The following is a 16,277-nucleotide window of genomic DNA, read 5'->3' as shown; positions in this document are numbered from 1 at the left end:
TGACTCCTGCAGGCTTTGTGGTTCATTGCAGCTCTATGGAGCAATTTAGCATCTTTTAACTCATGATTTGGTTTTACTGCCCACAACTTTTCTGTTTTGGTTCACTTTCATCACGCTCATCAATCTGTTTCCTGCAGCAGGGAGCTGCTTTCAGCAAAAGAAATCTCTAATTAAACCACTGTATGCTACCGGCCTGACACCAAACAGCTGACAGACACTGGTGAAAAAGCAGAGCATTCAGCAGCTACAGAGCCAGATATTTTCCTTCAAAACAGACCAAAACAGAGCTAAAAGGAGAGTGAAAATTCATCAGGTGACCAGAATGAATGTTGATAGTGCTCTGTGTCGGATTTATTACACTTAACAAATTTATAATTTGTCAGTTTTGTGTTTACATCTTGTTCTGCTGCCAAAACATCACAAGTGTCAGTGGGTCAAATTATAACCACATTTTATCATATCGAGGAAAAGCTGAGACCATATTATAAGACATAAAAGCAACACTTGTCCATTTTATCCAGTTTATTACAAAAAGAGCACATACAAAAGGATAATATACAAGCCATGAAATAAAATTAAAATTAAAAAAACAGAACAGAACAGTTTGGGTTTAGCAATGCAACTTTTGAAATCATTATTATTAGTAGTAGTAATAATAAATAAAGTACAAAATTCCACCACATGTGAATCTAACATTTACCCATAATATGCTCATCCATTTCTTCGTCAACACACTCATCACCATTAATGCGCTATTGCTTTAATATTAATGATAAATAGTTCTATTTTCAGATAAAATATCCTATATTGAAAAACATTGCGCAGTCACAGCTAAACAGCAGATTTTCATACAAGGATGGCGGCAGCCCTTTCACTGGCACTTTTTGGGATATTTTCTCTTCAGCCTTGTTTTTCAGTTTCAAACAGCAAGAAAATTAATATTTTTTTCTGTTATATTCTTTGTATATATTTTCACCATATACTATTAAACCATTGAGACTATATTGAAACCTGAGAAAACATGCATTTTTTAGAAAAAGTTGTGCTTTAAAATCCTTGCCTTCCCTTTTAGACTGTGAAAGGAAACAGAGGATAGATTCTGAGAGGAGAGACGGACGGTAAAATAACAGAGAAATGGAGAGCAGGAGATAGAAGATACGATAAGGAATAGAGAAATGAACCAAGGAAGAATTTCTGTGGTGTTTGTAAAGCCGTGGGAGCAGTGAAACATGCCTCTGTATAGAACCATTTCCACAGCATGTAATGCTTCAGCACTACAAACCAACAGCTGTTTTGGACAGTTGAATTTTGAGGATAATGGCTTTTATAGACACCTGTCAGATGTTGTCTCAGCTCCTCCGTGACTCATCCTTTAAATTAATTATGCAACCTATAAGGCATGGTGGGTTGATTGTTATTAATGGTTTAATATGGAAATATCTCCTAACACTTAAAGCGAGGCACTTGTTATGCTAAAGTCTACAAACTACTCTGGAAAAAGAACTAAAGAGAACCACCAGAGAAATGAAAATTAAGGACAGATACAAAGAGTTAAAGCGAAGGAACATGCTTCACAGATCATCATTAAGACTCATAGTGCACTGTGAGAAGCAGAGCGTAAAAAATAAAAGCCAGAGTTCTTAGCGATAATATCAAATTATCTAAACTAACTTTTTTGCCAGTGAGAGGGTTCCCATATTTCAACAAGTGAGTGCAAAACAAGAAAAAATTATTATCACAAACTAAAACCAGTTCACTTCATTGCAGTTTGTCCACTACATCACAGCATGGGGGATCAGAGAAATTGCATTGAATGGAATGTAACCAAGATCCACAGCACCACATGAGAAAGAGAGAGAGAGACTGAGAAAAAGAAAGAGAGAAAGAGAGAGAGAGAGAGAAAGAGAGAGAGAGAGACGGAGAGCGGGCTCAGTAGCTCAGCCTTGGACAGTAAACATCGCACAGCCAGCTTGTGGAGATCAAACAGCAGGGCTAATTTTTTTTTTTCTTTTTTTATCTTTAGTGTTCCAAAAGGTACAACTGCATGCAAAGCATTCCCATTTAAAACAATGCAAAAATGAGGTAATAGTTTTTTTTCATAGCATTTTTGTGTTATTTCTAAATAAATAAATTATGATTCAGTCGCCCCCCAAAAAACTATACAAAATTAAATACATACCCACAATATCTACAGTTAGTAATAAATTATGATTGTTAAATACTTAAGGCATCTCAACTGACAACACCCTGTGTAAACTATGAAAACTTCATCACAGATGACTCCACTACAGGAGGAGGCAGTGTCAACACTGGCAGTGCACAAGACTGGGAGAAGTAATCCTTGTTAATTGATCCTCAGCCCATAAAGCTAAAAGACTATCTGGGCTTATCCTTTACTATCACAGTGCATAGGACAGCGAGGGTCCTAAAGGCATAACACACGGCCCTGTGGAACTGAAATGACAAGCCCACACAAAGGGTTTAAAACAGTAAGAAGAAGACAGAAAAGAAACCTGGTCGGACCAAGTCGTGAGAGAGAGGCCTGACTTGGTTTAAACAGCCTGAATGTTTTCCTGCTGTTGTGCTGTCTCGTGTCTGTGTGCACTGCGAGAGGGAGGCTGCCTCCGTCGCATCACGTTCTACATGTTCTAGCAATACAGCATAGCAACCAGCATAGCAACCACGAGGGGAGGTCTGTCACACAAATACACAAGATCAATACGCAAGCTCCTCTCTCTGCTCAAACACTGCATGAATCTATACCTAAATAAACCAACGCAAATGCAATACCAAGGAAAAAACCTTTTTTGTTGCTATAACTATTGTCACATGTGCTTGTTTTTTAGGCAATAAGGTAAACATCAAAAAGAAGATCCCATCGTTGCCACCAAAGGGAACAGGATGAACACACGCTACAAGTCAGGGGAGCAGCCACTGACACCGTGCTCATTTTTTTTTTTGTTGGTTTGTTAGTGTTGAGAAGATAGTCACAGCTCAGATTAACTAAGTCATGCAAAGCCATCTCTGTACCTTTTTAAATTGAAGAAACGCTACCAAAGCTAACAGCGCAAGTCAACGATGAAACATGCACTTTTAGTACACACTGTGCTGCCACTGGCCCAACGCCAGATGAAGGTGCAAGGGCAGCAAAATCTTCCTCCCACCTTGCTCTGCAGCGCAAAATAGTTTCCTTTTTTCCATTCCTTTATTTTTTGGCTTTGTGTTGTATAAGAACTCCAGTGGCCATGCTATTAACCTACAGCGAGTTAACTAGGTGTTGCCTGGAACCCCTGCAACACACTCACATTTGCTCTTTCTGAACACCCACACATTTGTTAGATGCATTCTTTAAGTCACACACAGCAGGGTAGAGCGCACACACACACTCACACACACACACACACACACGCATGCACGCATGTGAACCTGCGTGCCAGATTCAAGCTACACGGTGACAAAAATGCATTTTGGTAAAAACACTTTCTAGCTATTTTGAAATTTTAAACACACAAGGACTCGATCACTGGGCTCGGCCTCCACGGCAGTGAGAGAGGCCTGCTCACATGACACCATCTCACACGACACCAACCCAAGGTGAATGTACAACTGTATTGCAAAATGTCAAAGCTGCATGATAGAATTAAAACACTCAGCTAGCTGGTGCTCGCCCCCCAAGACGGCAACAGCACACCAGATATCACTTGTTGGTTACTGCTACTCTACAACGACCACAAATGATCTTTAGGTAAACATGGCATCAGAGCATTTAGTTTCTGTTAAGTTTTCTTGTCTGGCAGAATATTCATTTTGATTGAAGTGTGTTTGAAAAGAGAGAAATATATATATGTAATATTTATATATATAGAAAGAGAGAGAGAAAAAGAGAGAAAGTAGCCAGCTCAGTGTGGGGTTATGTGTTTTCCACTCTCAGGACATTAAGTCATGGCTTTGAGGACATGCTACACAGCCCAGGGCTACCTACAGTACAACACCACAACAGCAACAACACCCCACTTACGACCAGCAAGCTACAAGTAAACCCTGTGAACATGAGTGTGTGTGTGTGTGTGTGTGTGTGTGTGTGTGTGTGTGTGTGTGTGTGTGTGTGTGTGTGTGTGTGTGTGTATGTGTGTGTGTGTGTTTGTGTGTGTGTGTTTGTGTCTTTTGCCTCCAGAGGGATGTGCTTCTATATAAAGAGAGTCCTTCGCGGCCTCTCGTGCAGTTAGTTATCCTGGCTTGGCTCAGTAAAGCGTGAGTCAGAAGGGTGGTGATGTCACATGAAGTCTGGAGACATTTGGCAAAGCACCCAACGGAAGGGGTGGGAGGGGTGGGGGGGCGGCAAGCCCGGGCGAAAGAAAGCAGGGACCACACGAGGGTGATCGACGACCGAACGATGGGGTGGAGGTGGAGGTTGAATCTCATCAGCTGTCGGGGTTCAGCTGTGTTTCGATGTCAACTCGACAGATAGGACACTTCCTGCTGGTGGCCAGCCATTGGTCCACACAGCCCTGGTGGAAGAGGTGCATGCAGGGCAATCTCCTGGAGGGCAGAGAGACAGAGAGCCACGGGATCAATGTTGAGTCACATTGGTTAGCACGCTCTCCTGATGCATGCAGTTATGTGCTTGCAAAGAACTTCTGAAAGCAACAGGGAGTTAATTTTGTTCATTCAGGCATGCAGAGCAGACTTCTGTTGAGTCATCAATCCTACATGCCTCTCAGACAGCTGAGACTCCATATGCTGTAAACCGACCCTCTTTCCTCATCCCAGGGCACAGTTCCCGTCCCCTGAATTTCACTCCCCTAATGCACGTGTAGGTGCTAATGCTCATGTCACTGCTTAAAGAAACAGTTTGGTATTTTTCTCGTGGTGAGTTAAACTAGAAGGTCGATACCACTTTCATATTTGCCATTTAATTATGAAGCCAGAGCCAGCAGCTGGTTAGCTTAGCTTAGCACGAAGACTGGAAGCAGGTGGAAACAGCTAGCCAGGCTCCCTGAGGTAGTCACAAAATCCGCAGACTAATTGTCTTATCTATTGTTGGGTCAGCTGTTTAAAGCTGAACCAGACAGATTAAAGCAAGATTGTTATGATCTGGAGTGACAACACTGTATATCTAATGAGAGCGAGATGCAAGATTTAGCTATTAGTTAATGGTTTGTGATAGATTCAGCATTTGCTGAAAAATGTAATGAACAGTCGATGGTTCACTGGGTTGAGCTCTAATTGAAATCATCAAGTCTATAATTTTTGATGTGAACACAAAATCTTACAATATCCCTTAAAGGAATTACATTAATATATTTATCTTATTCATTTAAAGAAATAGTTTTAGTTTTAAGACATTTTGAGAGATATGTCTTATATAAAAAGATTCATACCACTCACATATCTGTCCATAAGGCTACAGCAGCCAGTTAGCTTAGCACAAACACTGGAAACAGAGGGAAACAGCTAGCCTGGCTCTGTCAGGGGAACACATTTGCCTAATCACTAATTAACACTTTATATCTTGTTAGTTTAAGTGGAATAAAAACTGAAATGTAAAAAAGGCAATTCTGGATTTTATTGGACTATTTCTTGGCTGTGAGATGAAACATCCTGTAGGCTCCACTGGTTGCCTGACAACTGGTCTCGAATCAGTAGCTCAGAATCAGTAGAGAATTGTTTCCCAAATTTGGTTTTAAAATCCCCTTTAAAGAAAAGTCATGCTTTTGTTAAAAAGTAGGATTCTGCGGCTATTGACACGTTTCTGACCTGACGTCCTCTCCGTCCTCCAGCATGGACAAACAGATGGTACATTTCTCATCCACATCTGTTTCCTCCTCTTCTCCAATCTTCAGCTGCAGGGGCTTTCTCTGTTAGCAGGTCAGATTACAGAGAGAGAGACAAAAGGCACGGTTAGAAAAACCCTATGTGAATATTTTCGACAGCTTATGTCTCTGCATGTTTATTGTGCCCTACCTTCTTGTATTTGTGTGGAAAGGTGAACCTCTCTATGGTTGTCTGAACAGCTCCTCTACTGACGCTCCCCAGCCGGTCCTCCAACTGCAACAGCTCCTGATCGAAACGTGGACACACACTTGAGAATGATATAGAGTAGAAGAAGACAGACGCCTAATAATAGAGGAGCTACTAAATGGACTGTTAGGTTAGACTATTTTTTGCCAAATGATGTTTCCAAGATCAAGAGGAACTTTGAAGCTGAATTTTGAAGAAAAGGAAAGGAAAATTGCCATTCCATGACAAATGAGCAGCAACTCTATCTGCTAAAGAACATGTGATATGATTGAAAGCACCAGAACAGCTGCTAAATTGACCTTAAGGTGAGACTGTTGTTTCAGTATGGAGGGGTGAAAAGTGTATGAAATGTATTTAGAGATCGATTTACCTCATAACTTTCTCGCACGGCGGTGGCGTGCCTTGAAGGATTCAGACTTTGCAGTGCCAACAGGTGCAGCTGGGGGTACGGGTAGTTTCTGATTTCATGCACGACCTAACAAAAGAGAGCTCTTCATCATTTTACTGCAGCGCTGATCCTGTAGTCAAACACAGTTCTTCTCCATTGTTTTGATGCATTGTTTGAAACAAAATCCCCATTTGAGAGGCTACTGAAGTTGACACAAACACCAAAACTCTGCTTCTGTTTGCAAAACAGTAAAAGACTGCTGCAGTCTGGGGGCGTGGAGTCACAAAGAAGTGAGGTTACCAGACCTCTGTGGCCCTCCCCTCATCACGAGGCTACATTAGCCACTACTAGCATAATGTACCTGAATCGCCTACTTAGACCGTTGGTGGTGGAGTTGCATTGTGGGTTAAGTTCTTCACAAAGAAAAATGAGTGGAATAAAAAAAAAAAAACAATATTGATGGTTCTACTGCATCAATTCTGATCCTTTTTAAGAAACTGTCCGTGCAAATTGCTACACTGTGATCAAACTAGAATGACCACCTCACAGTTGTACGTACCCATGACAGTAGAGCCCCAAATATGGATGTTGCTGCAACAGCTACAGATTCTAAAACGTGGAAGCTTTACATACATCTTCAAACTGGCAGCACAGAAGATCTATGCAATCAATGCAATCACCACAGTTTCAAAGTGGGCACCCAAGATTAGTGTCACTGATTTAATATTTGTCCTAATGTGAAAAACGGTCACTATCTCCCCTTCCGTTGGTGTCGCAGTGAAGTTGACCTTTGACCTTTGGAATATAAAATGCCATCATTTCATTCTTTTATCCTATCAGACAACTACGTGAAATTTTGCCCTAATTAGTGAATGAATGTTTCAGTTTTTTCTGAGGTCTCAGTCACCTTTGACCATCAAAACTAATCTGTTCATTCTTGAGCCAAGAGGACGTTTGTGCCACCTGTAATTACGGATGTGAGGTCATAGTGATTTTGACCTTCAACCCCTAAAATAAAAAAGCTTATTCTTGAGTGCAAGTGTGCATTTGGGCCAAATTTGTCCATGAGGGACTTGTTTGTTTGTGTGCTGTGGATTTTTGGAATAAAATTTCACTTCCACACATGTGCGTATATACGGGCGGACAACCTGCAAACATAATGCCTCCAGCAACGGCTGTCTGGCACGGAGGCATAAAAATAGCAGGGTGCCAGCATACCACTTGTGCAGAGGATGTGTTCCTGGGGAAGTGGTGCATTCGAGGCGAGGCCAAGTAATGCTGATAGTGCTGCGGAAGCTGCTGGAGCTGGTACTGGTGGTGAGGGAGGCCAGCATCAACGCTGAGATCCCTGCAGGGAGACAGACAGGCGACTAAATCAATATCATCACTCGTGCTAGGCAATGTGACAGACAGACAGATGGGTGCAGAGACTTAAGGGTGGAATCGTTTCACGGCTCCACAGGATTCTCGTTTATGAGCGACAGTGACTCACCAGTCGGTGCCTTCGGCCAGGTATCGCTGCTGTTGTGTCATTGGCTGGGGAACATGGAGGGGAGGGGAGTACTCATAGCCTGAACGCAGTCGGTGAGGGTTCAGGGGGATCCGCTCCTGGTTTCTCCTGCAATAAGATAAAGATAAGATAAGACTGGGTTTTCTGTTGTGTGTATCTGTATTAGTCTGTAGGTAGGAGTTCTACCTTGAGTGTGGGAGAATCCTGCGGTGCTGCGCTTCAAGAAGCTGCTGCTGGATGAGGTATTGCTGGTGTAAGGCCTGAGGTAGGAATGGAGGCCCCGGCACATCCTGGAACTGAGGGGGTGCAGGCAGGGCAGTGAGGGGCGGATGGTGTGCCGGGGGCAGGTGGGTGGCCAGGCCAGTCTGAGGCGGCTGGCTGGCGTGTCCTAGAGGGAACTCTGCTGAGATGGGTGCCTGGGGAGCACCCAGGTGAAAGTGTCGGCAGGAGGTAGCATGGCTGTGTTGATGCCTGGTGAAGTGTGCTCCTATGGGAAATAAATGCAAGCGATCAGAGCTGAGCCAGATAAGCCTGCAATCTCTTTCACTCAAACAAACACCACAAAGACACAAACCAGTGAAAAGTACATATTGACACACGTGATTGCAAAAAACAGCAGACTTCCTGGCTTGCTCATGAAAAAAAAAAAACAACCAATCACTCAGAGACAACATAAAAATAGAAAAGACCTGACACGGGATGAGACAAGACAAGACAGACAAAACAGCAGATGGAGGACACAGACATCCAGACCCCCCGTGGAGCATCATCTAAACCCACACACAGATTGCACCCAATGGCCTGCCTCTCCACTTGCCATAGTACAGCCAGCAGGAAGGATGGATCTTCACTAACAGCCTGGTGTGATTCCAAGAAGAACTACAGCACCGGGGATTGTCTGTGGTCCACTGCTACTCAATTTAATAGATTCGTTTGATCTGCTCTATATCATATATGCCGTTTGAAGGAACAAATGTTCTACTGCAGAGTTCTCATTAAAACCCTCCGCAGCAACTGAGGTGGGCTCAAAAGATTATCCGCCTCCGCGTCCTCTCTCTTCCCCCACCCCTGCCCATCAGAGGTGGAGCAGACATGAGATTGTACGGTAGTCCCACTGAATCACCTCGGTATTGAGTTGCACAAAACAATCAATACGAATTACTCCGAGCTCACAGAAAGGAGAGCTGGGAGGAAGGTGAAGTGGGGAGAAATAGTTACTACTCCAGCTTCTCATTACAGTTTTCTAGGAAAAGGATGCAGACAGCAGGGTCTGGAGGGTGGACTCTGCACTGTCTTTAATGAGATGCTGTAGTATTGTGCCTTTGCGCGGCCCAGGAATATGTAGAGTCCATTTAGATCATGTATATTGGAAGAAATAATTGTCTCATCAACTGTTTTGAACGAGGCAAGACTTGTTGCAGAGTAACATGGAGTGACATTGTGTAGCTAATATTAAGAGGAAAGTGGATGCGGCTATTAGTTAATAGCTTGTGATATATTTAGCATTTTCTGACAAATCTGATTAACAGTAGACGGATCACTGAGTGGAGATCTAATTTAGAAATGATCAAGTGTGTACCATTCTAATCCCACAATGTCCTTTGTCTGCATGAGCATTCATATATTTATTACATTAATTTTAAGGAATAGTTCAACCTTTTGGGAATATGTTGCTCTCTTTCTGACATTTAGAGGAGAGGATTGCTGGAGATTGATGGATTGATAGGCACCGGTTAGCTTAGCTTAGCACAAGACTGGAAACAGGAAAACAGCTAGCCTGGCTCTGTGCAACATAGGCTTACCAGCATCTCTAAATAACATGTTGTTTGTTGAATCTGTTCAAAAACCAAAGTCTAAAACCATTCATTTTCAATCAATCTTCTCGTGTAACTGTCCACCAGAAAACAAATAAATGCATTTCCCAAAAATGCCAAATTATTCCTTTAATTTGAATGGCTGTTGTGTTGCTATGTCGCATGCAGCCTTGGGACATGGGACGCCAGTGAACCTTGAGAGCCATGGGCAAGCTGAGAACATTTGTCTGAGGAAGTGGAGCAGAAATGGCAGACTGCTGGTTTGGATTGGTAAAGGGACTGTACGTCACTTTTGTGTAAAGCCTGTGACCCGGTAAGAAGGGGCTCAGTGTGAGGCTCAGAGCAAATATCAAATTATTGGTCCCTGGGCTCCTTCACAGCATGAACCGCTGACATTAATATTTTACATAATGCAGTGCTGCCAGCTGAAACAGCCCTGATGTTGTTATTCTAACATCTCTGCTTCGACTTTGATTTTTAGATACAAAATGCCTGATTTTCGCAGAGCAGACCCCCACCCATCCACGCTCATGTGCAGCACGCACTCACACACTCCCATCTACCTCTCCTCACCCCTGAGCTGCTGCACAGCGAGCCCCTCCCCCACAATGTGGCTGCGGCATGGTGTCCCAGCATGAGTGACAGCCCGTAAGCCCTGCCCAGCCGCGACTGCAGCAGTCTGACATCGAACCTGTCTCTCTCTCTCTCCCTCCCCCCTCCTGCCTCCATCACTGCAGCTTTACAATCGCACCTCCTCTCCGACATAATCCTGTCTCCTGCCTAGTGCGGTGGTCTTCCATCATGTGACACTATGAGCTGTGTGCATGCAGGTTTTTTTTCAATAAAAACTAACTAACCACACGAGCTGATTTCACTGATTAGCACACTCACAATCACAGTGAGGCACAAATGAGTGAAACAAGCCTGTGTTGTACAACTGGACTGAAAACCTGCATAGAAATGGCTCCATGAGATACATGCTTGCACACATCTCACTGACCTTGATGGTGTACATCGGTCAAATAAGGACAGAGTGGGTGCTGGGTGCAAGACAAAACATCTGATGTTAATGTGTTCTGCACTGGTGCAGCTACTGGGCAGTAACATATGCGATACGGCTGTAGAGTTATTTCAGAGTCTGTTACTGCAGTCGGTGGACAAAGTTGCTGAGCACACAGAGCTGTGCCTCAGACACACCTTGTGTCTGCACATAAATAACTCTACTACTATTTCGGACACTGTGAACAGATGTAAGGCTCGTGTGGCTGGAACATGGCAGCAAGAAGCCCCGGACTCTTTAAATTGCTGAGTTCACATTTGAAATGTGCAGCTTAATTCTTGAAGTTAACGACACCAGAGCCAGCGCTGCATGTTGTGACCAACTGCCCCACTTTCAAAGAAGCAAAGCACATTGATTAAAGGCAGAGCAACTCTTAAACCAAGATGGCACATTAACCTTAACCATTAGAGGAAAAATGATTTTTGAACCAAATTATTCTGTAGAACTCATATAAACTTAATTAATGACAATATTAAGTACAATATTACTATTACCTATTAATGAAAAATATCATCTCTAAAGGAGTTAATCTAATGACATTACTGACTCCCTGTAGTAAATAATGAAAAGCCTCTGCACTACTAATGTGAGCTGAATTGGGTTTAGTTACTTAATTGTCCCAAGCTACGAAAGGCGCAACTGGGCAAGTGTAGGAATGTATTTTTACATTGTAAACCTGTGAGCAGCTGCAGTTTTCTGTGATTTAAGAGTTCATTTGTAAGTGTTTCAAGGTCTGTTCATCTAATTACCAAGAAAAGGACTACATGACAGAGGCCAATAGTTTCCTGCATTAGAAACACAGACAGAGCACAGATGAAATAGTTACCATCAACCAAATTAGTTTCTCACTATGCTACCCAATTGTTGACTATTACAGATATAGTTGGACATTCTGGCGGAGCATTGTACAAGAAGATCAATACCAGACTCCTGTCTGTCAGGCTACAGCTAATAGCTGGTTAGCTTAGCACAACCACTGGAAATACAGCAATAATCACATCATCTATCTTTAATCCAAACAAAAACTGAAATGTGATAATGATATGTTGTAATATTACGGGGGGGGGTTATGTACCAGACTATTTCTTGGTAACTATTTCAAAGCCAAGATATAGTCTGGCACATAACTCTTGTACAACGGCAAAAATTATGTTTTTACACTTGCGTTTCTGTACAAATTTAACAAACAAGATACGCGTTCATTTGTGGTCTTTAGAGCTGCTGGCAGTCAGATTTTGTTATTTCTCCCTGTTTTCTGTCTTTGTGCAAAGCTAAGCTAACCAGCAGCTGGTTGTGGCTTCACATTCAGCATACAGACATGAGAGTGGTATCGATTCACTCATCTAACCCTCTGCCAGAAAACAAATAAGAGGTTCCCAAGATTCCCGACATTTTGAACTATTCCGGTAATAACACATACGACAGAACGTAACCTACAGAAGAATGAAGCCCAGTGTTTAATGTAAACGTAATGAGGAAAGATTTCAAATGTCTTTTTTGTGTTTGGATACCAAACATTCAATACCTTAAAGTAGAGTGGTTGATGAGCACCATGAGACGATTCGTTTGCCATGCTGTTTATACCATGGTGTTTGACAGTTTCATATCTTTGGCTGTATTTTAGACAATTCTGCTTTATGGCAGTATTGGATTTTTACAAGATTTTTGCATTAATGCACTGAAGTAACTTGATTTGTTGGACATTTAGCCAGAATTGTTATTTGTTATAAATAAAATCAGTTTCTGTTGGTTTCATAGAAAATTGACATTCAGCATATCTATTGACATCAATACAAATTTACATATACCATGAAAAAGGATTTTATCCATGTCGCCCCAAAGTTGTTCCAATGTTAACTCATCACCAATGAACACCAATGAGTGGATGTGAGCGAGGCTGTGTTTTGTTTTAGAAACAACAGTGTATGGATTAGGAAGGAATGACAGCGTGTCACATAAAAAACAAAAAAAGATCGGTGTGTTTCAGAGTAAACATGCTTTTTTTTTTCTTTTTTGAATGGATAGAAACTTTGGTTGCCCCTACTGCAAAGTAAGTACAGCAACTTGAAGAAACTGTCAAAGACAGCTGAGAAATGAGAGCACATAAAGAGTGAGGGGACCGTCTCAGTGACAGCACAGTGTGGAGGGAGGAGGGGAGGAACACATGGAAATCAGCAAAAAGCACACTGAAGGTTAGAAAGAAAACTACAGTCTTTATTGGAGATTATTAGTATGTGTGGCACTGTGTGATAATAGTAATAATAAGAGTAATATTTCCTATATAACCATAATAATACCATGCAAATAAAGACCAAAGGCAAGGCCCGACCATGCTCTCTTTAGGGTTAACAGAACAGAAGCAGCATCCAATGAGTAGATGTGTATGCTTACAGCACATTTCAGTATAGCAGGGACATCTCTACACAAAGTTTACATTGGAATCTGCTGTTCAATGTGGAAAAACAAAAGTATAAAATGACCATGCATTAGGATCTAATACAAGAACATAAGGTAGAAAACCACAACCAAAGAATAAAAGACATTTTCATTCTAAAAAGGAGTTCTACAGCAGTGCAGGATATACACATCCCTGTAAAATGGATAGCATTCTGGAGGTGTCTGAGGAAAAGACTTGAGAGGGGGGCTGTGCATGACAGTGGATCGATAAAGGGGGATTATTTTTATTTTTATTTTATTTTTTTTAAATGGCAAGATGAGTTAGACCTGAGTCTCGCCAATTTATTGTGACTGACTCAATCAATTCAGCTAGCAGGAACAAAGGCTTTCACACATAGATGGGATTATAACCAGCTGTTTGGACGCCACTAAACCAGGTGCAGTGGACCATCAAAAGGTGAAAATAAAATCATACAAATTACTGTGACTTTATCACTACGGGTGTCCAATTGGTAATTCATTGGTCAAACTTATATAGAGAAAGTGACCATAAAGGTGCTTTATAGGTGTCAAATGCTGGTACAATGCACCTTTGCAGAGAGGGGATGGAGGCGAGAATTCAGAGTTCGATCAAGCCTTGCTGTAATCGAATCGGGGGGGGAGGATCAAAATGTATCCACTTTACAGAAATTTACAGCAGAATGTAGTCTATCCACACTGAATGGGAGAATCACAATGACAGTCTGTAGTAAAGTCTAATGCTACAATGGGTTATTCACTGAAGAGCAACATGACAGTTTAAATAAAGACAAACTGTTCTCTACAGAAGGTGTTATTCTTTAGTCTGTTACACAGAAGGATACGGTATGAGTGGGAACTCGGTTTTAATGCCAATGTCGTCTTCAGATGGAAAGAGGAAATGAGGAAGAAGGGGTTCACAATACAGCTAGATGCAGAGAACAGGCAGAGGCTACGGCAGACAGCAGCAGATGATCGTTAGCTACACAATGGAGGGGGACAAAGGTCTGAGAAATGCGGAATGTAGAGCCAGCCTCGATACTATGGAACAGGAAAAAAGAACACAAATAAAAGCACAATGAAATCATTGGTGCTACTGCATGTAGTTTTAACAATGCACGTCAAATTAACACTACTACTATTATTATTACACAATCAACACAGATAGCCTGCTGCAATGAAGGATGATGTTATTGTTATTATTGTTATCCGGCGATTGTGATTATTCAGCCTTTGTGTTGGTCAGATTTTCGCCTGCAGCGCAATTTGCAGGATCTATTTGGCGCTTTGCATCAAACAAACATTTAAAAAAAATAAAATAAAAAAAAGATTTAGTGCAAAATGCCACCATTTTAAAGCCCATAACAGTCAGCCATAGCCTGCTATTTCAAGTACGGCTATCACACTGCCTATCTTTAATGGAAGAAGCGTTCAGCTACATGAACTCATGGATCTCAGGGTAGAAATGAGCGCAAGACATCAGCAGACTCGATGCCAGTTTGCACACAAAGGGGGCAAACAGCCCTTGTCATGTTTCTTGTCAAGCTTCGGTTCAGATCCTGCTGCTTGTTATTAGCCAAATACGTGACACATCCGCACAGAGCATTACATGTGGGCTTTATTAGCTGAAGCTGGGCTAGTGAACGAGGCTGAGAGCCGCTATGATTCACTAACGGTTAGCTAGCTGGGACTGCACGCAATTGCTGCAAACGCACGTAAACACCGCGCAGTGAGACAGAGACCGCGCTAGCCGCTGAGTACAGCTGGGGATAAAAAGAAAAGCGGGGCTGCCATTTGACAGCTGCGGTCGTTTGGTGCCGTCGACGGGCCTTGAAGCATCCTACCAAATGTCTCTAGTGAGATTAAATGTCTCCAGTCACGCTAGCGACGCGTTAACGGCCCCGTTTCGTGCTAAAATTGTCGCGACGCTACAGTTAGCAAGACTGCTAACGTTAATCTACACTACGATTAACGCTGGCTTGCGTTTTGGCTAGCAGGTGTCAGCTCTGTTTACATCACTGGAGGACGTTTAAAAGAAGAAAACGCAGAGAAATTTGTTAGGGTTAGGATAAAGGAATATGTAGAGCTACTCATACCTCTATTTCTAACTGAGCCGAAGACGGGGAGAACCAGATATCCAACATGTACTAACACCATCCTGGGTCCTTCTTTGTTGTGTGGGTAGCCAGTGAGACAGATGGTCCATGGAAATGATCCCCTCCAGTCCCCAGCACATTCAAACGGACAGGCTGCGCTGCCTGCACACACACACCCAGGTAACCAATCATTGGACCCCTCCGATCAGGACCCTCCGGCTTTGGCACCCTGCTCCACCAATGGGATGAGCGCCGGGGCGGGGATGTCTGTGTTTTGGACAGCCCGCCCCCTCCCCCCCATGGCAGACACGGTACTTAGTGCTGCTCGGTGCTGGTTTCTAGTCGGGGACCTTCAAACAGACATGATCCCCTTCTGATTTCACCCCAGCGAGCAGCATACACTGTTTATTTACAATTAGGCACACATACCACTGAAATAGAAGGTCTGCTTTTCAAAGGAATCATAATAGAAATTGTGTGTTATCTAATAATCTGTAAGATATTATTCATCAGCTTCCAATCCAATACATTTCAGAAGGAAATGTTGTACTTTGTGCTCTACTTCTGGACTACTGTCATCAACCAGCCATAATGACTTGGCTTACACAGTAAGCATTAAATGTTGCAGGTAAGACCCGTGCAAAGCTGTGCACCAACCTCATATCTAGCATTGGCAAGTACGTGTCAGAAATAAGGGCCTGATTTTAAAGGAATTGAATATTACAAACTAATCTGAAACATTTCCTAATGCCCGTGTTGTTTACTCGTCACTGAGGCGTCTTATTTTGGATAGATGATCCACTGAGTCCCAAACGCAGGAACAATAAGATGAAACTATAATTTGATACGCTGTGGTGGAAAGTAACTAAGCCCATTTACTCAAGTACTGTACTTTAGTACAACTTTGGCTTACTAGTACTCCACTTTGTTTCTTTATCCTTCCACTCCACTTCATTTATTTGCTCGCTTTAGT

General features: G+C 42.4%; 1 protein-coding gene across 1 annotated transcript; it reads right to left on the bottom strand.

Moving 5' to 3' along the window:
- Positions 1-4,354: 4,354 nt before the first annotated feature.
- Positions 4,355-15,420, bottom strand: ark2ca (arkadia (RNF111) C-terminal like ring finger ubiquitin ligase 2Ca). The gene is made up of 8 exons (XM_070850246.1): positions 15,305-15,420; positions 8,106-8,406; positions 7,902-8,027; positions 7,628-7,757; positions 6,392-6,496; positions 5,965-6,060; positions 5,758-5,858; positions 4,355-4,539 (listed from the first exon to the last, which is right to left on the bottom strand). The coding sequence occupies exons 1-8, from the start codon at positions 15,363-15,365 to the stop codon at positions 4,422-4,424; spliced, it is 1,038 nt and encodes a 345-aa protein (XP_070706347.1). The 5' UTR covers positions 15,366-15,420; the 3' UTR covers positions 4,355-4,421.
- Between the last annotated feature and the right edge of the window lie 857 nt (positions 15,421-16,277).

This window comes from Pempheris klunzingeri, chromosome 19 (genome assembly GCF_042242105.1).
Source record: "Pempheris klunzingeri isolate RE-2024b chromosome 19, fPemKlu1.hap1, whole genome shotgun sequence".
Taxonomy (NCBI): Eukaryota; Metazoa; Chordata; class Actinopteri; order Acropomatiformes; family Pempheridae; genus Pempheris; species Pempheris klunzingeri.
The sequence above is the reverse complement of the archived record's forward strand: the minus strand, read 5'-3'. Positions and strand labels throughout refer to the sequence as shown.

Bases quoted from the DNA above. Each gene is read 5' to 3' on its own strand.
- ark2ca (XM_070850246.1), bottom strand. From the start codon at position 15,365: ATGGTGTTAGTACATGTTGGATATCTGGTTCTCCCCGTCTTCGGCTCA. The intron at 8,028-8,105 runs GTAGAACTCCTA...ATCTTATTGCAG, and splicing joins AGGATTCTCCCACACTCAAG to GAGAAACCAGGAGCGGATCC. The intron at 7,758-7,901 runs GTGAGTCACTGT...GTCTCCCTGCAG, and splicing joins CTGGCCGAAGGCACCGACTG to GGATCTCAGCGTTGATGCTG.